Source organism: Megascapheus bottae, chromosome 3 (genome assembly GCF_031878675.1).
Source record: "Megascapheus bottae isolate mThoBot1 chromosome 3, mThoBot2.hap1, whole genome shotgun sequence".
Lineage (NCBI taxonomy): Eukaryota > Metazoa > Chordata > Mammalia > Rodentia > Geomyidae > Megascapheus > Megascapheus bottae.
In genome coordinates, this window is record NC_143511.1 from 87,565,442 (window position 1) to 87,587,288 (window position 21,847).

The following is a 21,847-nucleotide window of genomic DNA, read 5'->3' on the forward strand; positions in this document are numbered from 1 at the left end:
CCATTGTTCTTTCAGTTTCTCTTCCCTGTCTGGCTGCCCTTTGGCTTCTCACCTTTACCTCTGGTGCCATCCCCTTCCTCCCTATCCTCCAGTGGGCAGAATGCAGACTTTCCCAGTCACTTTTCTTCCTCCACAGCCTTCTTCCCCTCACTACCCTGCACTAGGCTCCAGTGTAGGAGTCACTAATTGAATTTGCCCTTGTGAAAATAACAATTGTTAACAAATGCAAATGAGCTCTTAGACAAATTTAGAAGTCAAGGCTGTGCTGTGACCCAGTAGTCATTAGCCTTTGTGTTTTATCCACAAACAATTAAGAAATAATGGCCTTCCCAGAGGTCCTCTTGTCTAATTAGCCTTCACAGTCCTGTGAGGGAGACTCTGGGCCTCACTGCCCACTCCGCTGTCCCCCAAATGCCAAGCTCTGGAGCAAAGGCAGGACAAGCAGGAAAGAGGCCTATAGGAGGAGGGGTGGGCGGCAGCCACCTGGAGTCAGAGCTAACCCGTCAACCATGCGATTCGTGGGGAGGAGAGGGGGATCTGGGGGCCCTCTGAAATTCCTCTGCATGGAGAAGGCTCAGAGCTGCAGTCCACAAAGGTTCAGGGGTGTCTCGGCTGGGATCAGGGGTTTGGGGTATACCCTGTTAAAATGTAGGATATTTGGGGGTCCTATGTGTGTGTGTGTGTGTGTGTGTGTGCGCGCGTGCACATGTGCCTGCACGCGCGTGCCAGTCCTGGAGCTTGGACTCAGGGCCTGGGTGCTATGTTTTTAGCTTTGTCTCTCGATGCTGGCACTCTACCACCTGAGCCACAACAATCTCACAGACTGGTCTGCCTGGGATGGTTTCAGAACATCCTCCACCCTCAGATCTCAGACTCCTGAGTAGCTAGGAGGACAGGCATGAGCCCACCGCACCAGGCGGAAGGCCTGCTCTAACCAGCTGTCTGGAGGGTTCTTCACTTCCTCATCTGAGAGTTGCTGGCAGGGGCATCAGAAGGGCAGAAAGTCTATATTATTGGCTTCTGGTCCTGGCTTGGGGCTGGCGCCCTCCTTCTCAGGACTGCAGAGAAACTCCTGCAGACCCTGGGCCCTCTGGTCTATGGATCCTTTCTTCCATTTAGAAAATAAAAGGGTATTTTCTGGCTCTGCTGGTACAAGAATAGATATAATCCCAGGACTGGGTGCAGGGTTTCATGCCTGTAATCTCAGCTACATGGGAGATAGAAATCAAGAGGATTAAGATTCAAGGCTAGTCTGGGTAAAAGGTAAAGGGGTGTTACAATCTCATCTCAACAAACTAGCTGCATGTGATGTCACACAGTAGTCCACCTTAACTGAACAATAACTAAAAAAAAAAAAACCAAACAACAGGGCTGCGGGTGTGGCTCAGGCATTCAAACCCCAGTAATCAAAGCTGGCGTCATTTACTACAATCTGGTTTGCAAAGAAAGGAAGACATAGTTTGTGGGCCCAGGAAGGGTTGGGTCCTGAACCTGGTGGAGTCTTTGACAGATTTCCTCCTCTTTCTCCTCCTTTCCCTCGTCACTCTCCTTATGTGGTCAGATTAATCTTGAAGGCCAAGGGGTGTCTTTATAGGCACTGTGTTGGTATAATGGAACATTCAAGGCAGGTGATGTCTACAGATAGAGGTTTGGCTTCTGGTCCTGGCACTTGGGATGCACAGTTGTGGTGCTGGCATCTGATGAAGACTTCCAGTAGCCTCGCAGTGTCATGGAGGGCATTGCAGGGGGGACAGAGTCAGCTCAAGGCTTTCTTGTTCTTCCTGTTAGGCTACCAACCCCCTCCTCCCCCACACACACTCACACACACACACAGCCTCATCTAATCTTAATCACCTTCCAAAGGCCTATCCTGCTTGTACCACTGGCCTGTGGATTTGGGGGCCAAATTTCCAACCCATGTTTTAGGAAGTGCACTTGGACCATGGTGGAATGGAAGCCTGAAAGCTGCAGCCTCCACAGCAGCTCTGAGTTCGAGGAGAATGAACACTGCTTATGCCCATGGGCCTCACATTTCCACTGCTGTCAGAAACAGTGGGGGACTCACCTGCGATATGTCTTTGAGCTGTGGGGAAGACACTAAACGTTTAAGAGGTATAGATTTAAGATCAGCCTGGGCAGAACTTTTGAAAGACCTCTATGAAGCAATAAAAAGTTGGACATAGTGGTATGTCATTGTTATTCTAGCTATGTGAGAAGCCTAAACAGAAGGATTGCAGTCCAGGCCAGCCTGAGGAAAAAACTTAAGTGACTTAGGAAAATAAGGGTAGCAGAAGAGGCTGCTAATGTCTCAAGGCTCGGAGTGTATGCTTAGCAAATGAAAGGCCATGAATTCAAACTCCAATACAAAAAAAAAAAAAGGCAGAGAGCCAGGGCCTAGAGCTGCGCATTCATAAGCCTGTGAGAGAACAGGGGCAGACGGCCCAGTGTAAGGCAGTGGGTATGGTGGGAACTGTAGTAAGTTCAAGGACAAGCCTGCTCTGAAGACAGCAATTCATTCTTTTTCTTTTCTTTCCTTTATTCTTTCTTTCATTTGTTCTTTCTTTTCTATTGCCAATTGGGTTTGAACTCAGTGCCACTTCTGGCCTTTTCTGTGTATGTGGTTCTGAGAAATCGACCCCAGTGCATGCTAGGCAAGCACTCTACCACTAAGTCACATTCCCAACCCCTCAATTCATTCTTTCCTCCCTCCCTTCATAAGAGCCAAAACCTTGCTGTGTTTCCCAGACTGGCCTTGAACTCGTGGTCATCCTGCCTCAGCCTCTCTATGTATGTTACCAGGTAATTCAGAGCCCCATTAAGGGGAGGGCCTATCATTTAAATTTTTATGTGAGCTTTTTCTGACTTTTGAAGAATAGATCAGTTGTGAGGTTTAAAATGCCGCTGACTGACGAAACATGGCTCAAAGCCAGCACGGCCAAAGGTCTGCTCTGCATCGTGACAGACGGCGGCTGCAGCAGCGATCACTAAAGCTGGCTACACCCCTGGGGGTTTTTTGCTATGCAGTGGGTGACACCATGGTTCTAGTCCAGCAGGCTTCTGGTGAGAGTGGACTGAAGGGGGGATGTCAGGGCTCAGGCCTTTGGGGGCCGGAGTGTGGTGGGCGTGGCCTTTAATGGCCACTCAAGGATCCTAATGGCATTATGTGTGTTTCTTGCCTTGACTGGAGGAGAAACCACATGTGTGCTGAAACTGCACTTACACATAACCGACCTTGGGCTCATCCACACAGCATCCGTGGGTCCAGGGCCCTCGGGGATGCCAGTCTTACAGATGGTGATGTGCTTCACACCAGTAAACCTTGCTACTCAGGAGGCTGAGATCTGGGGGTCGGGATTCAAATGCAGCCTGGGCAGAAAAAGACCGAAAGACTTCTCTCTAGTTAACCAGCATACACTGAATGAGGTGGAATGATGTCATGTGACTGGGCTGGATAGGGTCTCTGTTCTCTTATACTATTGAGAATCTAGGATGGTCTCCATATACATCTCATTTATTAATTCTTTTTTTTTTGCCAGTCCTGGGGCTTGAACTCAGGGCCTGGACACTGTCCTTGGACACTTTTTGCTCAAGGCTAGAGCTCTGCCACTTGAGCCACAGCACCACTTCTGACTTTTTTTTTTTTTCTCTGAGTATGTGATATCGAGGAATCAAACCCAGGGCTTCGTGCATGCTAGTCATACACTCTACCACTAGGCTATGCCCCCGGCCCTATTTTATTCATTTTAGATGAAAGAATAAATGGGCACTGGAGTCTCATACCTAGAGTCCTAAATACTCAGAGGCTGAGATCTGAGGATTATGATTTGAAGTCCATGAGTTTTTTATCTCCAATTAAGCGCATGCATACACACACAGAGCCAAAAATGGAGCTGTGACTCAAATAGTATTGTGCTAGCCTTGAGCAAAGAAAACCACTCAGGTCCTGAGTTCAAGCCTCAGGATTGTCACACAAAAAAAAGAAAGAAAGAAATGTGGGACTCAAGTGGTAGAGTTCCATTCTAGCAAATGCAAGGCCCCAAGTTCAAATGCCAATTACACCCTGCACTCAAGAAAAAGGACTTAGCAGTAGCCTTAATAGCTTGGGGGTAAATTTATTCCAAATCACTTAGAAAATCAGGAGTGAGGTAGCTCAATTAACACCTATTGGCAGTCAGGCCATGAGCCCAAGGGAAGCCAAAAGGAAAGACGTCCCAGCCCTGAGCCAGCTGTGTGATGCCATCCAGGAGCCGGAGGCAAAGCTCAAGTTCAGCATGGGGAATGCCCAGGAGGAGGAACAGGAGCCGGGGCCTCTCAAATGGCCCTGTGGTGCCATATTTGCTACAGGCTGTGTTTTTGTTGTTTGTAGTTTCAGGTTTTGTGTGTGTATATTTGCCAGTAATGGAGCTTGAACCCAGGGCCTAACTACGGTCCCTTAGCTTTTTCACTCAAGGCTGGTACTCTACCAGTTTAGCCACACCTCCACTTCCAGCTTTTTGCTAGTTAATTGGAGATAATTTCACAGACTTCCCTGCTCTGGCTGTTTTTGAACCTCAGTCCTCAGATCTCAGCCTCCTGAGTAGCTGGAATTACAGGCATAAACCATGGGTGCCCAGCTGGGTTTTGATCAGAACTCTGAGAGAAGGTAGCCCGCCAGCCTCTTCCTCCTCCAAAAGCACACAGAGCATGGCGGGGGGGGGGGGGCAGGGCAGGGATCCCCTTCTGAGGGCGCCCAGCCAGTCTCCTGTATCCCTTGAGGGTGTGTGGATACCGAGCCAGCGCCTCCTCCACCCCCAGGGAGCTGAGACCGTTGGCATATTAGAGATGGATTTTAATTTTACTTTAACAAAATAGCCGTCTCTCACTGGAAGATGCATGACCAAAGAAAGGCCCCATCTTGAGTGGAACAGCGCTGCACAGACCTTCGCACTGCCATTGATTTTCCAGGAAGAAAAAAAATTGCCTCTGGCTACTAAACTGAATTAGTAGTCACTGATGACCAATTATTTTAGCCCGCTGCGAATGGGAGAGGCGAACTGAAATCCAGTTTGTCAGACCTGAAGCTCCCTTCTGAAACGCCTTTCAACAAATGTGTACCTCCAGTCCCTCTCCAGGAGCCTCCGCCCTCCTCTCTCCCGCCAACTTCTCCAGCTCTGCGAAGTTTTAATGAGCCTGGCAGATGAAGATGACTTGTATGAAAGAGGTTCCTGTAATCCACAGAGCGTTCCTGGCAGACAGCGGTGGGCCTGGGCAAATCAGAGCTGTCAGCCCTCATCCCGGCCTGCCCACACTGTACCGTACCATGTCGCCCCACACGCATGTCAACCTCATGTTTGCAAATGATCATTTCCATTTCTCTCTTGTGTCCCTGGGAACCCTTGGTCTGGGGCAGCCGTAGTCAAGCCTGGAGGATAGATTTGATGAAACTAATCGGGAGTTCTCCAACACCCACCCTTAATAAGAGCTGATTTTGTTTTATTCCCCATTTTCTGCTCTCTCAGACTTGGCAACACAGCGTGGCTGTGAGCAGGAGCATTTCAGAGGGTTGGATAATAGGTCATTTGTCAGGCTCTTCACAGAATGGCTTCAGCAGTGTTGAGATGGCCACCTTGCCAGAGGGAGCGCCCAGCCTAGGCTAGGGCTGGCTTTAGACCAGCAGAAACAGCAGACAGAAGCCTCACAGCCTGAGACTCCAATGGCCCCTGCGCACCTCAGAATCTTTCCTACAGAACCAAGTATGCCAGCCAGTCCAAGGCAGCAAATGTGCACAGTTCAAGTCTCTGAGCACAAAGCAGGACAAGGAAACAGGCCAGTGGTCACCCTCGATCAAAAATAACAGGCCACCTGAATCCAGTGGATCACGCCTGTAATCCTAGTTGCCAGGAAGCTGAGATACACAATGCTATCAGGGCTGAACTTTCCAGAGCTGGATGGGGAAGGGAACACTGGTGAGCACTATGGATCTTGGCTAGCAGACCCTGGGCCCCCAGGAGAAACTTGCAGTACTAGAAGAGGTGGGAGACAGCAGGGCCCGAGGCCTTGCAAAGACCCACGCTAACCCCAGAGCAGCCAGAAGCCCATGGGTCAGATAGAAATCACCATGCATTTTTCCAAAGCCTCAACGGCTTGAGTGGTGGCAAAGCAGGAGCTGCAGGCTCTGGTGACGGAGGACGGATGCTGAGAAGAGCCATGCCCCTGCTTTTGGCCTCTGTCTACAGCTGGCTGGCTACCCAGTCTTGCCTAGCCTGAGCGCTTGCCCTTTGTGAATGTTGATTTCAATTCTCTGTACTGGAGATGCCTTAGCCTGAGGGCTACGAGTCTAGGCTTTGCTGTGGATATGGACTGCGTGACCCTGGTAAAGCTGTTTAACCTTTCTGGGCCTCCGTTCCCTGTTCTCACCTTTTCCATGATTACTTAGTGAGGATAAATAATTAAGCTCTTCTCTGTGAACCCCTGTAGCCCCTCAAAATGAAGTGCAGAGAAAACTATAATTGTTACCACAGGGGCCTCAACCCATGGCGAAACCATTAAGGGGAGGGGGTGTTTTTCTTTACAATAAAAGACTTCATTGACTTTTTTGTATGTGTGTGTGCGGGTCCTGGGACTTGAACCTAAGTGCCTGAGCACTACCACCTGAGCCTCAGCTCTACTTCTGACTTTTTGGTTTTTTGGGAGATAAGAATCTCATAGACTTTGTTCCCCAGGCTGGCTTTGAACCTCAATCCTCAGCTCTCAGCCTCCAGAGTAGGGGGACACATTTGTAGTCACTCCATTCTGGCTGCTCAATGGGCAGGGTCAGGAATGATCTATAAAGGAGCCAGATGTGGCGGTCACACCTGGCCAGAGTGGGACACAAAGGCGGTCATCCAGGCTGCAGGAGGACCATGAGGGCTGGTGATGGATACAGCAGAGGCTGCTGGGAGGAGGAGAGCGCTTCCCTGGGACCGGCCTCTTGGGGTAGATATTTTGAGATTACACACACTCCTAGTGTCATTAGAAAGCACAGCTATAAATTAGGCTGCTCAGGGGCATGGGGTTTGTAATAATTAAGTAATAAAAATCGCCACAGGGGTAAAGGAGCCAGAAAACAAAGAGCCAGTGTTTAGAGATGCACGGCTGGCTGTTCAGTGAGGGGACCTTGCATTTCCCAGCCACTGAACCTCTGCCCAAACAGCTCCAGCTCAGCCAGGCCCATGCTTGAGGATTACAGGGCAGCCGAGGCTCATTGCTAACCAATCATTGCTAACTAGACATCAGGCCCACAAAAATCAGAACTGGGATGTTTGAAGATAATCTACGCAGGCGTGTGTGTGTGCGTGTGTGTGTGTGTGTGTGTGTGTGTGTGTGTGTGTGTACGCATGCGCGTGCTGCTACTAGGGCCTAAGACTTGAACTCAGGCCCTGGGTCCTGTCCCTGAGCTTTTTGCTCAAGGCTAGTGCTTTACCACTTGAGCCACAGCTCTACTTTCAACTTTTCATTGGTTAATTGGAGATGAGACTCTCATTGACCTTCCTTGCCAGGCTGGTTTCAAGCTGTGATCCTCAGATCTCAACTTCCTGAGTAGCTAAGATTACAGGTGTGAGCCACCGGCACCCAACTTGAAAATTGTTTGGTTTTCTAAATGTGAGACATTACAACTTTCAACTGTGGGCTGTAATTTCAGATATTTAAAAGACTGGTGTGTTAGGCCAAATGAAAAGCAAGGCAAAGCAGGCTAGGCTTAGTGGTAAATGCCAGCTACTCAGGAAGTGGAGATAGGAGGGTCTATCTAGCTCCATCTTGGCTCAAAAGAACATGAGCGGGAGGGATTTAGCCCCACAGAAGAGCACTTGCCTGGCAAATGCAAAGCCCTGAGTTCGTCAACTCTGAAGACAAAACAAAACCAAAAAACCATGGGGTTCTATCTGAAAAGTAAGTGAAGCAATGAAAGGGATAGAGACATGCTTCAGGTGGTAGAGCGCATGCCTAGAAAGCATGAGGCCCTGAGTTCAAACCTCCCAGAAGGCCTGCTCACAGGGCTTTGGCCCTCTCCACGGCTCTGCTTATAAACACGTGTTTGCTGAACCATTTATGCATGTGTTCTACCTCTGTCAGAGATTTTGGGTGCTGGCCAGAGCCTGGCACAATCTTGGGGTGAGCTCTGGATGGAGAGGGGAGAGGAATCCTGGGATTTCTTCCTTAGGCTCTAACCCTGTGTGGCCGTCTCTCCCAGGCCATCGACACCCTTCTTTGATCTGCTTCAGCATCGGTACCAGCAGCTATGGATACAGGAGCAGAAGGCTACCCAGAAGGCCATCAAGCTGGAGAAGAAACAGAAGGTAAAGGCCCCTGCCTAAGGGGCCAGCAACTGTGGAGGAAGGATGCCAGCCAGCACGCTCTAAACGTCTTCATAGCTGCTGTGGTGTCCTGTGTCCATCTTGGAACCCACCAGGCATTACTACATCTGGCCTAAGAAGATGGCCCGCTTGTGGGCTGGACTACCCCAGTCCCAGGGGAAGCTTATCCCTACTGTAGGCCTGTACACTGTTGTCAGGGCGCCCTGGATTCCAGATGCAGTGACCCCAAATGAAGTTCCTATGATCGTCACCATTTAGTGAATGAAAAGTAACCACAACCCGCCACTCGGCTCAAAGCCTGGAACCCCTTTACCCAGAATGGGGAGTGGGAGCTGGAAGGGCCACTTGACTGAGGCCCTCAGAGTCCAAAGCTTCTGGACTTCGGGTAATTTCCATAATTTTTGAAGGGGCTTGTAAGTTATTCTTACGTACAGTCAATAACACTAATGGCCCAGGCTCAGTGGCTCATGCCTTAATCCTAGCTACTCAGGAGGCTGAGAACAGAGGATCCTAGCTGGAAGCCAGCCTAGGCAGAAAAATCCATGAGAGTCTTATTTTCAATTAACCAGAAAAAAAAGCCAGAAGGAAGAGAAAAAAATTTTAATCATAAAAGTCAATGCAGGGCCGGGAGTTTGGCCTAGTGGTAAAGTGATTGCCTAGTATGCACAAAGACCCGGGTTCGATTCCTCCGTACTACATACATAGAAAAAGCCAGAAGTGGTGCTGTAGCTCATGTGGTAGAGCTCTAGTCTTGAGAAAGCCCAAGGGCAGTGCTCAGGCCCTGAGTTCAAGCCCCAGGACTGGCAAAAAAAAAAAAAAAAAAAAAAGTTCAGCATTAAAAAAAAGTCAATGCAGGGACTGGGAGTTTGGCCTAGTGGTAGAGTGCTTGCCTAGCATGCACTAAGAGACCTGGGTTCGATTCGTCAGTACCACATATATAGAAAAAAAAAGCCGGAAATGGTGCTGTGGCTCAAGTGGTAGAGCTCTAGCCTTGAGAAAGCCCAAGGACAGTGCTCAGGCCCTGAGCTCAAGCCTAGGACTGGCAAAAAAAAAAAAAAAAAAAAAAGTCAATGCAGTGTAGCCAAGTGGTAGAGTGCTTGCCTTGCATGCACTGGATTTGAGTCCTCAGTACCAGCTATACAGAAAAAGCCAAAAGTGCTGTGGCTCAGTTGGTAGACTACTCAGTTGGTGAGCCATGGTGGGAACCTGAATCCCACTCAAACTTCATGGAAACCCTGTGAATCTCAGGACTGTTGGTCTTAGAGGGCCTCTGTCAGAAATTTAGGGATGACAGGACTTTGTCCCTACCCTGAGACCTGCTGCTTGGCCCCAAGCAGGGTCTCCAAGTGTCCTAGGGCCAAAACAGAAGGCAGGATCTCGTGCTCAAGGAATCCTGTGAGCCCCCCCCACCTGATCCTCCCAGTCCACAAGCAGCAGCTGGGGGAGGGGGAGGAGGGGAAGGTACCCTGCTGTTAAACATTCTCCAAGAATGAGCAGAAGGGAGAAGGCCCTGCAGTCCCTGTCCCTGCCCGGGCTTCCGCAGGTGGCCAGGGGAGGGCTTCACTTCTGCAACCGCCTACAGGTGGTCCTGGGGAAGCTGTATGATACCCGGAGCAGCCAGCTGAGGAAGTACAAGCCACCTGTGAAGCTGGACAGCCTCTGGCGCATCCCTCACTTCCAGAAGGTCAGTGTCTCCTTTGTGGTCCCTGTCCTGCACTAGAAGTGTCTCTGGTTCTCCAGTGGGTGAGTGAGACAATGGCAGCAGAGGTCGTGGCTGACACTTCCTCCGGGCTTTCGAGGTGCCAGGCACTGAGCCCACTTCCCTCAGACTCTTCCCATACACAGTTGCAGCACCAGCACAGGAAGAAACAGGGTCAATAGTAGGCATTTGGCAAGGCAGGAGCTGTGACCAGCTACCTCACCTCAGAGCTAGGTCTGTCTACCTAGTGCAGAGGCTGTCTGAGCCAAATCTCCCCCCTCCAGGGACAGGATTAGAGATGAAACCATGTCTTGGGCTCTAGGCTGGGTGATGCAGCAGCCCTGTGCCCACCTTGTGGTGGTAGCCTAGGGAAAGGAGAGCAAAATGTCTGTGGGTGACTGGCATAAATGCATGGCATACAACCAGGGTGACTAAGATGAGTCCTTGAGGAATGAGCCGTGCTCCAGCTTCTAAGCTGAGCCTGTGTTCCTCTGGCTGTGTTGTCCTGTAGAACCCAGGGCAGCTTCAGTGACTTTTAGCAGGGAGAAGGCAATGTGGTTCCCGAATGAGAGGGGGCCACATGTGCCCAGCTGCAGGAGGTAGACAGACAGATAGATAGCCCGGTTGCTGTGCTGGGTGTATTAAACTACAGTGTAGACACTGAAGGGGCCGCTGCCTTCCTGAGCCTAATGCACTTGAACAAGCTTGGCTGGAAACCTGCCTCGCCACCCCCTGCGCCCGGCCTCTGTGTCCTGCTCAAGTGGCCTCTCGGCATATGTCAGTGACCATGTGCCCTGCCGCCCGTCAGCCCGGCTGCCTCTGCAATCACAGAAAATGTCAAGGAAAGAACATGAGTGAGCACGTTCAGGAGGCCGTGGGGTCACCATGATGCTGTCGCTTCACAGCATCTCACTTCTTACTACCTCCCTCCTGTTTCTCCAGCCCCCTCAGCCTCCTGTGTGTGTGTGTGTGTGTGTGTGTGTGTGTGTGTGTGTGTGTGTGTGTGTGTACACATGTGCTTGCATGTGATCCAATACTGGGGATTGAACTCAGGACTTGGGTATTGTCCCTTAGCTTTTATCTCAAGGCGGGGGCTCTAGTACTGGATCCGTAGTTCCATTTCTGACTTTTTAGTAGTTAATTGGAAATAAGAATCTCTTGCACTTGTCTGCCTGGGCAGGCTTTGAACCTATCCTCAAATACCAGCCTCCTGAGTAGCGAGGATTACAGGCATAAACCACTGATGCCCAGCCATTCTGCCTTTCAAAGTGCCTTGGCCCATCCGCGCCTGCCCCACCCCCCAGCCCTCTGCAGGCCACAGCCTTCTTCCTGGGTCCCCATCTGTTGTCTGTCCTCCTGTGCCCTTTTCTCTCTGACGATCCCTGCCAGCTGGGAGTGGTGCGGGCATTTGGGTGACATTGTCAAGGGGATACCAGAACCCTTGTTCCCACGGGCACAGATACTCTCCAGGCACTCTGCTTGGTGGCTATCCACTTGTACCCCCTCTTCCATCCCCTCAAGGTTATACATGTGGTGGTCTCCCCCGAGGACCCTTCCCCAGGTCCCACAGGAGTCCTGTGTCAGGAACTCCTGTCTCATATTCCAGGGCCGCACTGCCAGGCCTGGGCTGGAGCTCTTAGGTAAAAATAAATGTTTCTATTGACAAAGGCAATAGAATGACAGGGGTCCCAGTCAGTCATTAGAGCATTGTCGTAATGTACTGCGATAAGGAGTAGATGAGGCCTTGTGTTGGTGGGGGACTTGGCATGTGGTGCTGCATCATCACATCTTAGCATCCTGACCCCATCAGGCAGGTTAGGAAAGAGGCCAGTGTCCCCTGGCCCTAGAGTGGCTGGCCTGGAGCCAGGTGTTCTGCCAGCCAGGGCCCAAGCTGGAGTTCACACACTACCTGTTCTGGTGCGATGAAACAGGAGACCGTGTAAGCTCCCACTTTTCCTGGCCATCTCTGCCTTTCCTGAGGACAGAATCCCCTGGGATCCTTCAAGCTAGAGCCACAGTCGCCATCCTCCGTCTTGAACGAGCACACGGCCTGTGCAAAGGCACCACTGCCTGGCCTTAGCGGACTCTTGGACTCCCGAGCGCTGCCATTATGGGATGTCAGGAAGTAATGCCAAGCAGCAGAAGTTTGCAGAGCCCTCACTGTGGGCCAAGGGCTGGCACACATTATATACGCACCATGGCCCCTTGCTGAGGCTGGAGAGCAGAAGGAAGTGGACCCAGAGGGACCTGGGGATCTCTACGGCTCCGCCCCTCCCTGGAACCCTCCCTTCTCACACTGGTGCCCTGCCCCTTGAGCCACAACTCTACTTCTGGTTTTTTGTTGGTTCAGTGGCGATAAAAGTCTCATGAGCCAGGCACAGTGGCTCACGCTGTCATCCTAGCTAGCCAGGAGGCTGACATGCACTTAGCAGTGTTCCGATGAGGCCTCAATCAGGGCTATTTCTGGTTATCCCAGTGACCTGTGAACCAACAAGGACCCAGCCTGCCAAGCTGCTTAGCTCAGAGGAGGACGTCCGTAAGCATCTGCAATAAGTGAATGACTGCTTGAATGAATGACCAGCATAGCCCAGAATGACCAAAAGGTTTTAAAGGCTGCCACAGACCTGACCAGCTCTCCCTCCTTGGCACTGCAAATGCCTGAGCACGTCCCACCCCAGATGGGGGCAATGCGGGGCTGGACTCAGGAGTTCAGCCAATGCCTGGGTGAGGAGGCTGTGCTGGCACGGTTCATGAAAGCCCAGGAGGGCCTTTGTCTGGGTCTTATGCTGCCCCCATCCCTGGCCCCATCATGGGAAAAAAAGAAAAAAGAAAACAAGGCTTCCAAAAAGAAGTTGAGCATGTCACAGTGATGGATATGGTAAATGGACTCTCCCCGCTCGCGAACAGATGTCAGCGCCGAACTCTGTCAGAAATAATTAAACACCTTTCACACGGAAAAGCAGCAGGCAGGGCAGCCCCCGCTCTGCGGGCTGGGCCACCATGTTGGGAGGGGGTCAAGGGGTCCAAGCCTGGGTCTTCCTGGTTCCCCTGAGGTGGGCAGGATGGGCACTGGGCTGGGCTGGCACCGCTGTGAACCTGGGCTAGAAGTGTGCCGTTGCGTCCTGTGGTGGTCAATGTGTGCCAAAGGCTGCAGGGCAGAGTGGTGCTGGGCAGGCCAGGAGGTGGGGAGGGGTATGGCTTGTCTGCATCTGGGAGTGACCCTCCAGGGTCAGCCAGAGGGGGGTCACTGCCAGGTGACTCACTTCCTCCTGGCAGGGCAGCTGGGGAATGTGAAGAGAACACCAGAGTGCTCTGCTTAACAGACGCACGGCCCACGTGAAGCCGCCAACAAATGGCAGCTGCCTGGTGGGTGGTGGTACTGATCATTCATTCATTCATCACTCATTCATTCAGGAGCATCTCTCCCTTGCATGCACAGCTATGTAGATGGATGGATAGTTTGGACAAAGCACCATTCCTAGGTAAAATGTTAACATGGTCAGGGGATGTTAACCTGGAAGCCCCCCCTTTGTGATATGCGGGCAATTCCCATAGTGACCTCCCTATTTCACATCGCCCAGAGTGGGCTGGCCTGTTCTGTTCACATGCTCTCCCCAGACCTCTGCCTGCCTCATGGGCTTTCGCTGGACCGAAGGAGAGGTGTGATTATGTGTGAGTATGGATACAGATCTTTCATTTGTTCTCAGCTGAGCCCCTTCTGAAGTTACACTTCTCTGGTCAGCCATACAGGCCAGTGAAAGCCAAGACTTTGACCTGAGGCATCGGCTCCTTACTAAACATTGTCAGGGGAGAATGTGGGCTGTGCAGTCCCAGCTGGCCCGAGCGCCATTTACCTTCATGTGTGCGGCATACTTCTGATGTTTGGAAGGGGGGTCCCCACATCCTGTGGTGCTGAGTGAAAAGGGGGGGTGTCTTTGTTTCTCTCATGTGCTTTCCTGTAAGGTTTGGATTTGGGCAAGAAGTACATTGTGTGTGTGTGTGTGTGTGTGTGTGTGTGTGTGTGTGTGTGTGTGTGTGTGTGTGTGTGTGTCTGTGTGTGTGTGTGTGTGTGTGTGTGTGTGTGTCTGTGTCTGTGTCTGTGTGTGTGTGTGTGTGTGTGTGTATGTGTGTATCTTTTTATGAAACCAGTCCACGCTATTTTAAAAATACTTTAGCCAGGCCTGGTAGTACATGCCTAGAATCCCAGGACTCATGAGGCTGAATCAGAAGGATCATGAGTTTGACATACTGTCTCAAAAAAACCAAAATTTAGAAAGAAAAAGGACGCTTTAGAAGATGGAAAGTCAGCATTCTTCCTTCAGTGTCTTCTCAGTGGTCAGTCCCCGTTGAGATAGTTCTTCCTGTTGTCTCAGAATGTTTACGTGCTTTTGGTCATGCCTGGCTTCTCACAGTTTGTTTATGTCAGGCATGAGCTTCGGCAGTCATTTCTGGGCCTCCATGGTGAAGGCTACTGATTTCTGAAGGCTGGATTGTTTATGGCCAAGTCCATGTTAGGATTGCCAACCCAGTAATTGTGCAGAAGGGGCTTTGCCCAGGCACCTGCTGGTACCCCTTGCACCAACCCCCTGCCCTACCCCACAGAACGATCTCCCTGCAGCATGGGTCCCCACCCACAGTTCATAGTCGTTCAGTCACTAAAGTATGAACAAATTGACTATATTTTCATTTGGCTTTTTGGGTTTAGCTGTACTGCTTTAGAATAATGGCCCAGGCTATTAAGCTAACAGCTAGATTTACAAGCTCCTGTGCTCTGAACGTGTCTCTCTCTGTGGAAGACTAACCCTGCTTCAGGTCTCCTGGGCCCCTGGCTTCCTAACAGGAGATGGAAGAAAAAAAAAAATCTATCAGCAGCCAGCCAAGCAGTGACACCCAGAAACAGCTGATTAGTGAAAGCTGCTGAATCTAAGAAAAAGGATTTTCTCCACCACCTTTGAACTCTCTGACAAATCATAGCTGGCTGGAAAGTTAACCCTCTGTTAAACCCCCAGAGCGTCTCCTACTCTGTACACATCACTGCCTCAGCCTCTCTAACCCCAGTGTCACACTGTCCAGCCTCAGGAGGGACAGGAGGACAGATGCCAGCTTGCTGCCTCTGCAGGCCCCACATGGCTGGTGTATTTTAAGAATCCTCTCTCTCTGGCACTGGAATTAAAATCCTGCAATGTTGCCTCGAAGGGTGCCGGGCGCTGGAATGGATGTGTCACACACAGAAACAGGCGATGGGAGGGAGGACTGAGCGATACCCCATTATAAACCCACCACATGCCCAGTGTTGACTCACCCCCGGACAGGAGCAGGGGCTCAACTGGTTTTACATAACCTGCCACCTCAGGGGTGACATTGCTGCTCCAAGCTCGCAAGTCACAAATAGCCAGAGCTGAAGGTTTACAGATAGGAAAAAGCAGGCAGGAGTTGTGCAGTGATGTGGCCAGAAGAGAGCCAAGTTTCTGGAGTAGCAGAGATGTCTTGGGATGTCTACAGTAAGACTGGGCAGGCTGATGCTTGGAGCTGGCTGGAGCTGGCACTCTTCAGCCCATCCCCTTACTCCTGCCAGCTCCTGAGGGTCTTTAGTTTAGTCCAGAAGGCCCACACACAAAAGAAAATATTCCCATGTTTTGTTCATAGAAAAATGTGTTGGTAGTCAAACTCCACCAGAAAATGGGCTAAAGCAACTTGCCTTAGCCCCTTCCTCCCTCCCACCCTCCCTCCTCTCCTTCCTTCTGCCTTTCTTTTGCCCCGTCCTCTCCTCTTCCCTTCTCTTTCTTTTAGATGATACATTGAACCCCAGGATCTCAAGGTTGCTAGGCAACTCAGTTCTCTACCACCTGAGCCATCCCCTCCTCAGCTATTTTGCTCTGGAGCCTTGCTATCTTTGTCCAACCTAGCCTCGAAATCACAGTCCTCTTGTCTCTCCTCCTCTCAAGTGGCTGGGATCACAGGCATGTGCCACCCTGCCTGGCTTTGGCATACCTTTAAAAAAAAAATGGGGGGTAATGTATAGAGGGATTGCAGCTACATTCATCATTACTTCTTGATCATTGATACCGCTTTCCATGGTTTTCTCCCACTTTTCCTCCCCCCATGGATATACTTTTCTAATCTCCAAAGTCTCCTGGTGAATTCAGTCCCCAGTTTCTCCTTCCAGCTCATCCCCCAGAGAATAGAGAGCTAGAGAATCCCATCAGCATGGGAACAAGTTTGACCTAGTGCCTAACTCCCAATGACTTTCTTGAAGTCCCTGGGGAGTCTCTCATCTCCCCAGTGTCCCTACTTGTCAACTTCTGTCATCTGGGACTTATACAGTGAGTGCAGCCAGCAGCAGGACTGGGAGATAAACTGCCCTGTACCCAGCGTGGTTTCCTAGGATAAACTCAAGGTTCATGGAACAGCAGGCAAGATGTGTCACAACATGACAAAATCACACATCACCAGGGAGAGAGGGAAGGAGGGAGGGAGGCAGGCAAGGGAGAGAGAAAGAAAAGTGGAAGGGAGAAGAAAGAGGAGAGAAAGGAAAGGAAGACAAAGCAAAAGAAAAAAAGTACAAGGCCTCGGGGTCAGGAGTTTGGCCTAGTGGTAGAGTGCTTGCCTAGCATGCATGAAGATCTGAGTTCGATTCGTTGGTACCACATACATAGAAAAGCTGGAAATGGTGCTATGGCTCAAGTGGTAGAGCGCTAGCCTTGAGGAAAGCCCAAGGACAGTGCTCAGGCCCTGAGATGAAGCCCAGGACTGGCAAAAAAAAAGTACAAGGCAGGGAATTTGCTTAATGGTAGAGTGCTTGCCTAGCACGCGAGAAGACCCAGATACGATTCCTTGGTACCACATACATAGAAAAGCTGGAAATGGTGCTGTGGTACAAGTGGCAAAGTGCTAGTCTTGAGGAAAAAGCCCAAGAACAGTGCTCAGATCCTGAGCTCAAGCCCCAGGATTGGAAAAGAAGAAGAAAAAGAAGAAAGAGGAGGAGGAGGAGGAGAAGGAGAAGGAGAAGAAGAAGAAGAAGAAGAAGAAGAAGAAGAAGAAGAAGAAGAAGAAGAAGAAGAAAAAGAAAGAAAGAAAGAAAGAAAGAAAGAAAGAAAGAAAGAAAGAAAGAAAGAAAGAGAAGTACAAGATTGGTTAGCCCCAGCTTAAGGCAGACAGCTGGAGTCAGGAACCAGAGAGCTCTGACTGCAGAACCCAGAAAGGGAAAGGAAGGGAAGGGCAGCCAGTGGTGAGGTCTTGATGGGTGTCCAGAGAGGGTGGTGGCCAGCCTTGCTCTGATTTAAGCCTTTACATGAGACCACATACTTCCCACAGCCCTGAAAACCATTAAACCTTGATAAACTCCCCAGCGTCTTTTCAAATGGAGTTTGCCCTCAAAGCTAAAGAGGAGGAGGTCATTGGCTCCAGATACAGGCTTGCTGTGTTGGAAGTGGGAGACAGAGCTGTCAGGGGCTGAGTCTGTGCACACGGCCTCAACAGACAGCCTGCCTCTACCTCTACACCTGCTAAATGGGCTTACATGGACATAACAAGATGAGCAGGTACAACCTTGCAGATACAGTGCTTGGCCCAAATCTGCCAAGAGAATAGTCATCTACCTTGATTCTTGTTTGCTCATGCCTAGGGTCCTTTGAGGACAAGTGTCAAATCAGGTGTGGTGACTCACGCCTGTAATCCTAGCTACTCAGGAGGCTGCGATCTGAGGATCCAGGTGCAAAGCTAGCAGGAAAATTCTTGAGACTTTTTTTTTGGTAGGTCATGGGACTTGAACTCGGCCTGGGTGTTTTCCCTGAGCTCTTCAGCTCAAGGCTACTGCCCTACCCTTGAGCCAAGCCCCACTTCATGTTTTCTAGAGGTTATTTGAAGATAAGAGTCTCAGGTCCTTTTGTGACTAGGCTGGCTTTTGAACCTTGATCCTCAGATCTCAGCCTCCTGAGTAGCTAGGATTACAGGTGTGAGCCACTGTGTCTGGCTCATGAGACTTTTATCTCCAATGAACCAATGAAAAAACAGAAGTGGAGTTGTGGCTCAAGTGGCAGAGCACCAGAATTTTTTTTTGACAGTCCTGGGGCTTGCACTGTCATTGGGCTTTCTCAGGGCTAGAGCTCTTATTATTTGAGCCACAGTGCCATTTCTGGCTTTTTCTTTCCTTTTCTCTTTCTTTCTTTCTTGCTTGCTTGCTTGCTTGCTTGCTTTTGTGCTTGTTTATTTAAATTGTAATGTTAGAGGGATCACAGTTATATTCGCCAGATAGTAGGTGCATTACTTCTCACACATTGATATCCCTTCTCATGTTTTTGTCCTCATTTCCCTCCCCATTTCTAGCTTTTTCTATGTATATGTTACTGAGGAATTGAACCTGGGTCTTCATGCATGCTAGGCAAGCACTCTACCACTAGGCCAGACTCAGCCCCAGAGCACCAGTCTTGAGCAGAAAAACAACTAAGGAGCAGTGTCCAGGTCTGAGTTCAAGCTCCAGTACAACAAGAAAAGGAAATCTAAGAAGGAGTGAGAGGCCTTGAATTAAGTCCTGATGTCTGCACACATTAACAAACACAGATTCCCACCCGAAGGCCGGCCCGGTGGGCCTGGAGCAGCCAGAGCTGCCCTTTGGGTGGCCCGTGCTCTTCCACATGCATGCTGACAGTGTGTCTGAGCTGCTGTGATGAAGTACTAAGATTAGATGGCTTCTACCACAGGCGTCTATTCTTCCAGTTCTAGAATCAGATGTTCAAAATCACGTTGCTGGGTGGTTGGGTTTGGAGAGGCCTGTCTTTCTGACTCACTGTTAGCTGTCCAGTCACTCCGTCCATATGGCAGAAGAATTGAAGTCCCCAGTGTCTCCCTTCTAAGGACACTTACTCCCACCACAGACGCCACCCTCGTGGCCTTATCTACCCCTACCACCTCCCGAAGGACTCACCCTCAATACCACAGTGACAGAGTGGATTGATTTACAGGATTCTGAGAGAAGGTGGACATAGTTCATAGTCCAAATCAGACTCCTTTTGTCTCTTACCTCCTACTTGCATTTCCTGCTTCCAGGTGATTTATTTGTGTGTGTGTGTCCCCATGTCCTAGGACTTGAGCTCAGGACATCGGTGCTGTCCCTCAGCCTCTTTTTGCTCAAGGCTAGCGCTCTCTACTTGAGCCATAGCACCAGTTCGAGCATTTTCTGAGTAGTTCATTGGAAATAAGAGTTTCATGGGCTTTGTTGCCCAGGCTGGCTTTCAACTGCAATCCTCAGATCTCAACCTCCTGAGTAGCTAGAATTATAGGCGTACCACCAGCACCCAGCTGTGTTAACTGCTTCTGGAGCCCTGTAGAATTGCTGGTCTCCCTTCTACAAGACAGTCAGTCTTACTAAGTCACAAAGCAGAAGTCAGACACTTTTTCTCCACGGCCTCAGGTCCTCCATAATCTCATCCATCCAGGGGTGGAGCTCTGATGTCAGAAGAAGGAGTTCTGCCTCTCAGTGCCTATGGGTCACCTGCACATGGTAATCTCTGCCAGTCAGTACCACCTTTTCTTCATCTATGGCTGTGAAGATCTGTCCATTCAAACTGCATTTCTGTATATTTTTGAACAAAACTATGGTTGAAGATGCCCCTTGATCTCTGGGACCAGCCCCTGCTGGAGAGCCATTTCACGAACGAACTGAAGTTGGGGTTGACTGCCAGTATTATTAGCAACGATGGTACAATCATACAAGCCTCCAGTACTTCTCTGGGTGCCAGAGACCATGCGAGGAGCTCGGCAGTGGCTTGGGAATCGGCAGGATGAGCTCACTTCTAAGGTGAGAAATTGAGGCCTTTCGTCACTCAGCTGGCCAAGATTGAAACTCAGACCTATCTGACTCAAAAACCTGCATTTCTGACTGTAGAGTACAGTGCCACCCACCCATCCATTGTGAGCAGACACGCTGGCATGCTGGAATTTGCTCCTTTGTGCTCCATGTGGCAGAAAATAGTGAGAGTTAGAATCTGTTCAACTCAGGGCTTAGAAGTCTCTCCATTTCACTCCAAGGCAGTGTCTCTTCTACACGCATCTTATTCACGTTATGTGCAACCTATGGGTGCCTTCAAATCACTTGAAAGGGGCCAGGACTCAACTGCTGAGGGAAATAAACACCTGTCCACTCAGCATCCTAAGACAAGTAAAGCAGATAAGAAGTGGCTTTGGTGTGCTAGTGACTGAGATACATTTCTAAAGGATGCTAACCCATCAATCCATTTGCCCATCTGTCCACCCATCCACTCATCCATCCATCTTCTCACCTGTGCATCCATTTGTCTATGCCTGAACCCATCCATTCATCCAACCATCAGCTCATGTATCCATTAGTCCAAAATTCCATCATCCATCCTCCTGGCCATCCATGTACGTTTGCATCCATTCATCTCTCTCTCCATGCATCATCCATCCATCATCAATCCATGCATCCATTCATCTGTCCATGTATCCACTCATCTGCCTCTCCATCTATCCATTTAGCTATGCAGTCATGCATCTGTTTCTCCAGCCAGCAGTCCACCGTTCACCAGTCCATGTATCCATCTGTCCATCCACCTATCTACCTGTGCATCCATTTATCTGTCTCTCTACCCATCCATCTATCTCCATCCATTCACTCCATATATCCACTCAGTTATCTATCCATCCATTCACCCATTTGATTATGCATGCATCCATCTGTCTATCTCTCCACTCATCCAGCCAGCTAGCCAACAGTCCATGCATCTATCCATCCATGTACCTATGCACCTATTCATCTATCTCTCCATTCATCTACCTATCTTCATCCATCTATTAATCTATGTATCGACCCATTCTTCTAACCATCCATCCGTCTTTCCACCCATCCATTATCCATCCATTTTTCTCTTCCACCTGCCCATCCACACATGCATATATCCATTTATTCTCTACCTTTTTGTTTGTCCAGCCGAGATCTATTCAGTGTCTCCTGAGGGTCCTTAACATATCCCAGTCCCATGGACATAGACACTAATATCTAAATGTGGCCTCAACTACCTGAAGTAACGCCGACTCTCCTATATCCTATCTGAATAGGAAGCAGCACCGCTAGTGCATACTGAACAAACAGTACAGCAAAGGACTTCATTTGCAACCAAGCACAAAATCAAAGACTCTGTCAACTAAGGAACCGTGTGCCCGGCTAACCACCTTGTGCTACCTGTGCAAGCCCTGTCAGGAAATTTCCCGAGAAAGTAATTAAGGAATCCCCGTGGTCTGAGCTCTACAGCGCAGTCTGGAGCTCTGGGGTCGGAAGCTCACCAGGAATCGTGTCACCTTCCAGCCCGCTCCTTTGTGGAAATGAATGGGGTTGGTTTGAACACACTGGCTGGAGTGGCTCCCTTCCCTGGTGGGCCCTAGAACTCCCCTCCAGCACAGCGTGGGGGTGGGAGGAGGAGCCTGCCCTGATTGCCACAGAAATGTAGGCTCTGCGTGATGGGGCGAGGTTCATACACAAACATATGGACTTCTGTGAGATCTCACAGGTACCAATTAATATTTATCATGGTGTATGCAAACACAGCTTCTCCCAGCATCAAGACTTCACCATGCAAGCCATGTTCCGGCATGGGGGAGACCCGCCAGGAGTGTAATCTGCCATGTATGAACTCAGGGCCTGTTCTGAGCTTTTTCACTCAAAGCTGGTACACTTCCAGCCTTTTGGTAGTTGAGTGGAGATGAGTCTCACAGACTCCTGCCTGGGCTGGCTTTGATGCACAATCCTAGGTCTCAGCCTCCTATGTACCTAAAACTGCAGGTGTGATTCACGGGCACTGGC

At 50.0% G+C, this 21,847-nt stretch overlaps 1 protein-coding gene across 1 annotated transcript in view; it reads left to right on the forward strand.

The window, feature by feature from the left end:
• Cfap77 (cilia and flagella associated protein 77) overlaps window positions 1-21,847 on the forward strand; it is a 109,844-nt gene that overhangs the window by 75,068 nt on the left and 12,929 nt on the right. Inside the window, exons 4-5 of the mRNA XM_090329228.1 lie at window positions 8,210-8,315; window positions 9,916-10,017. Of these exons, the coding sequence (XP_090185354.1) occupies window positions 8,210-8,315; window positions 9,916-10,017 (208 nt within the window). The remainder of the gene's footprint in view (window positions 1-8,209; window positions 8,316-9,915; window positions 10,018-21,847) is intronic.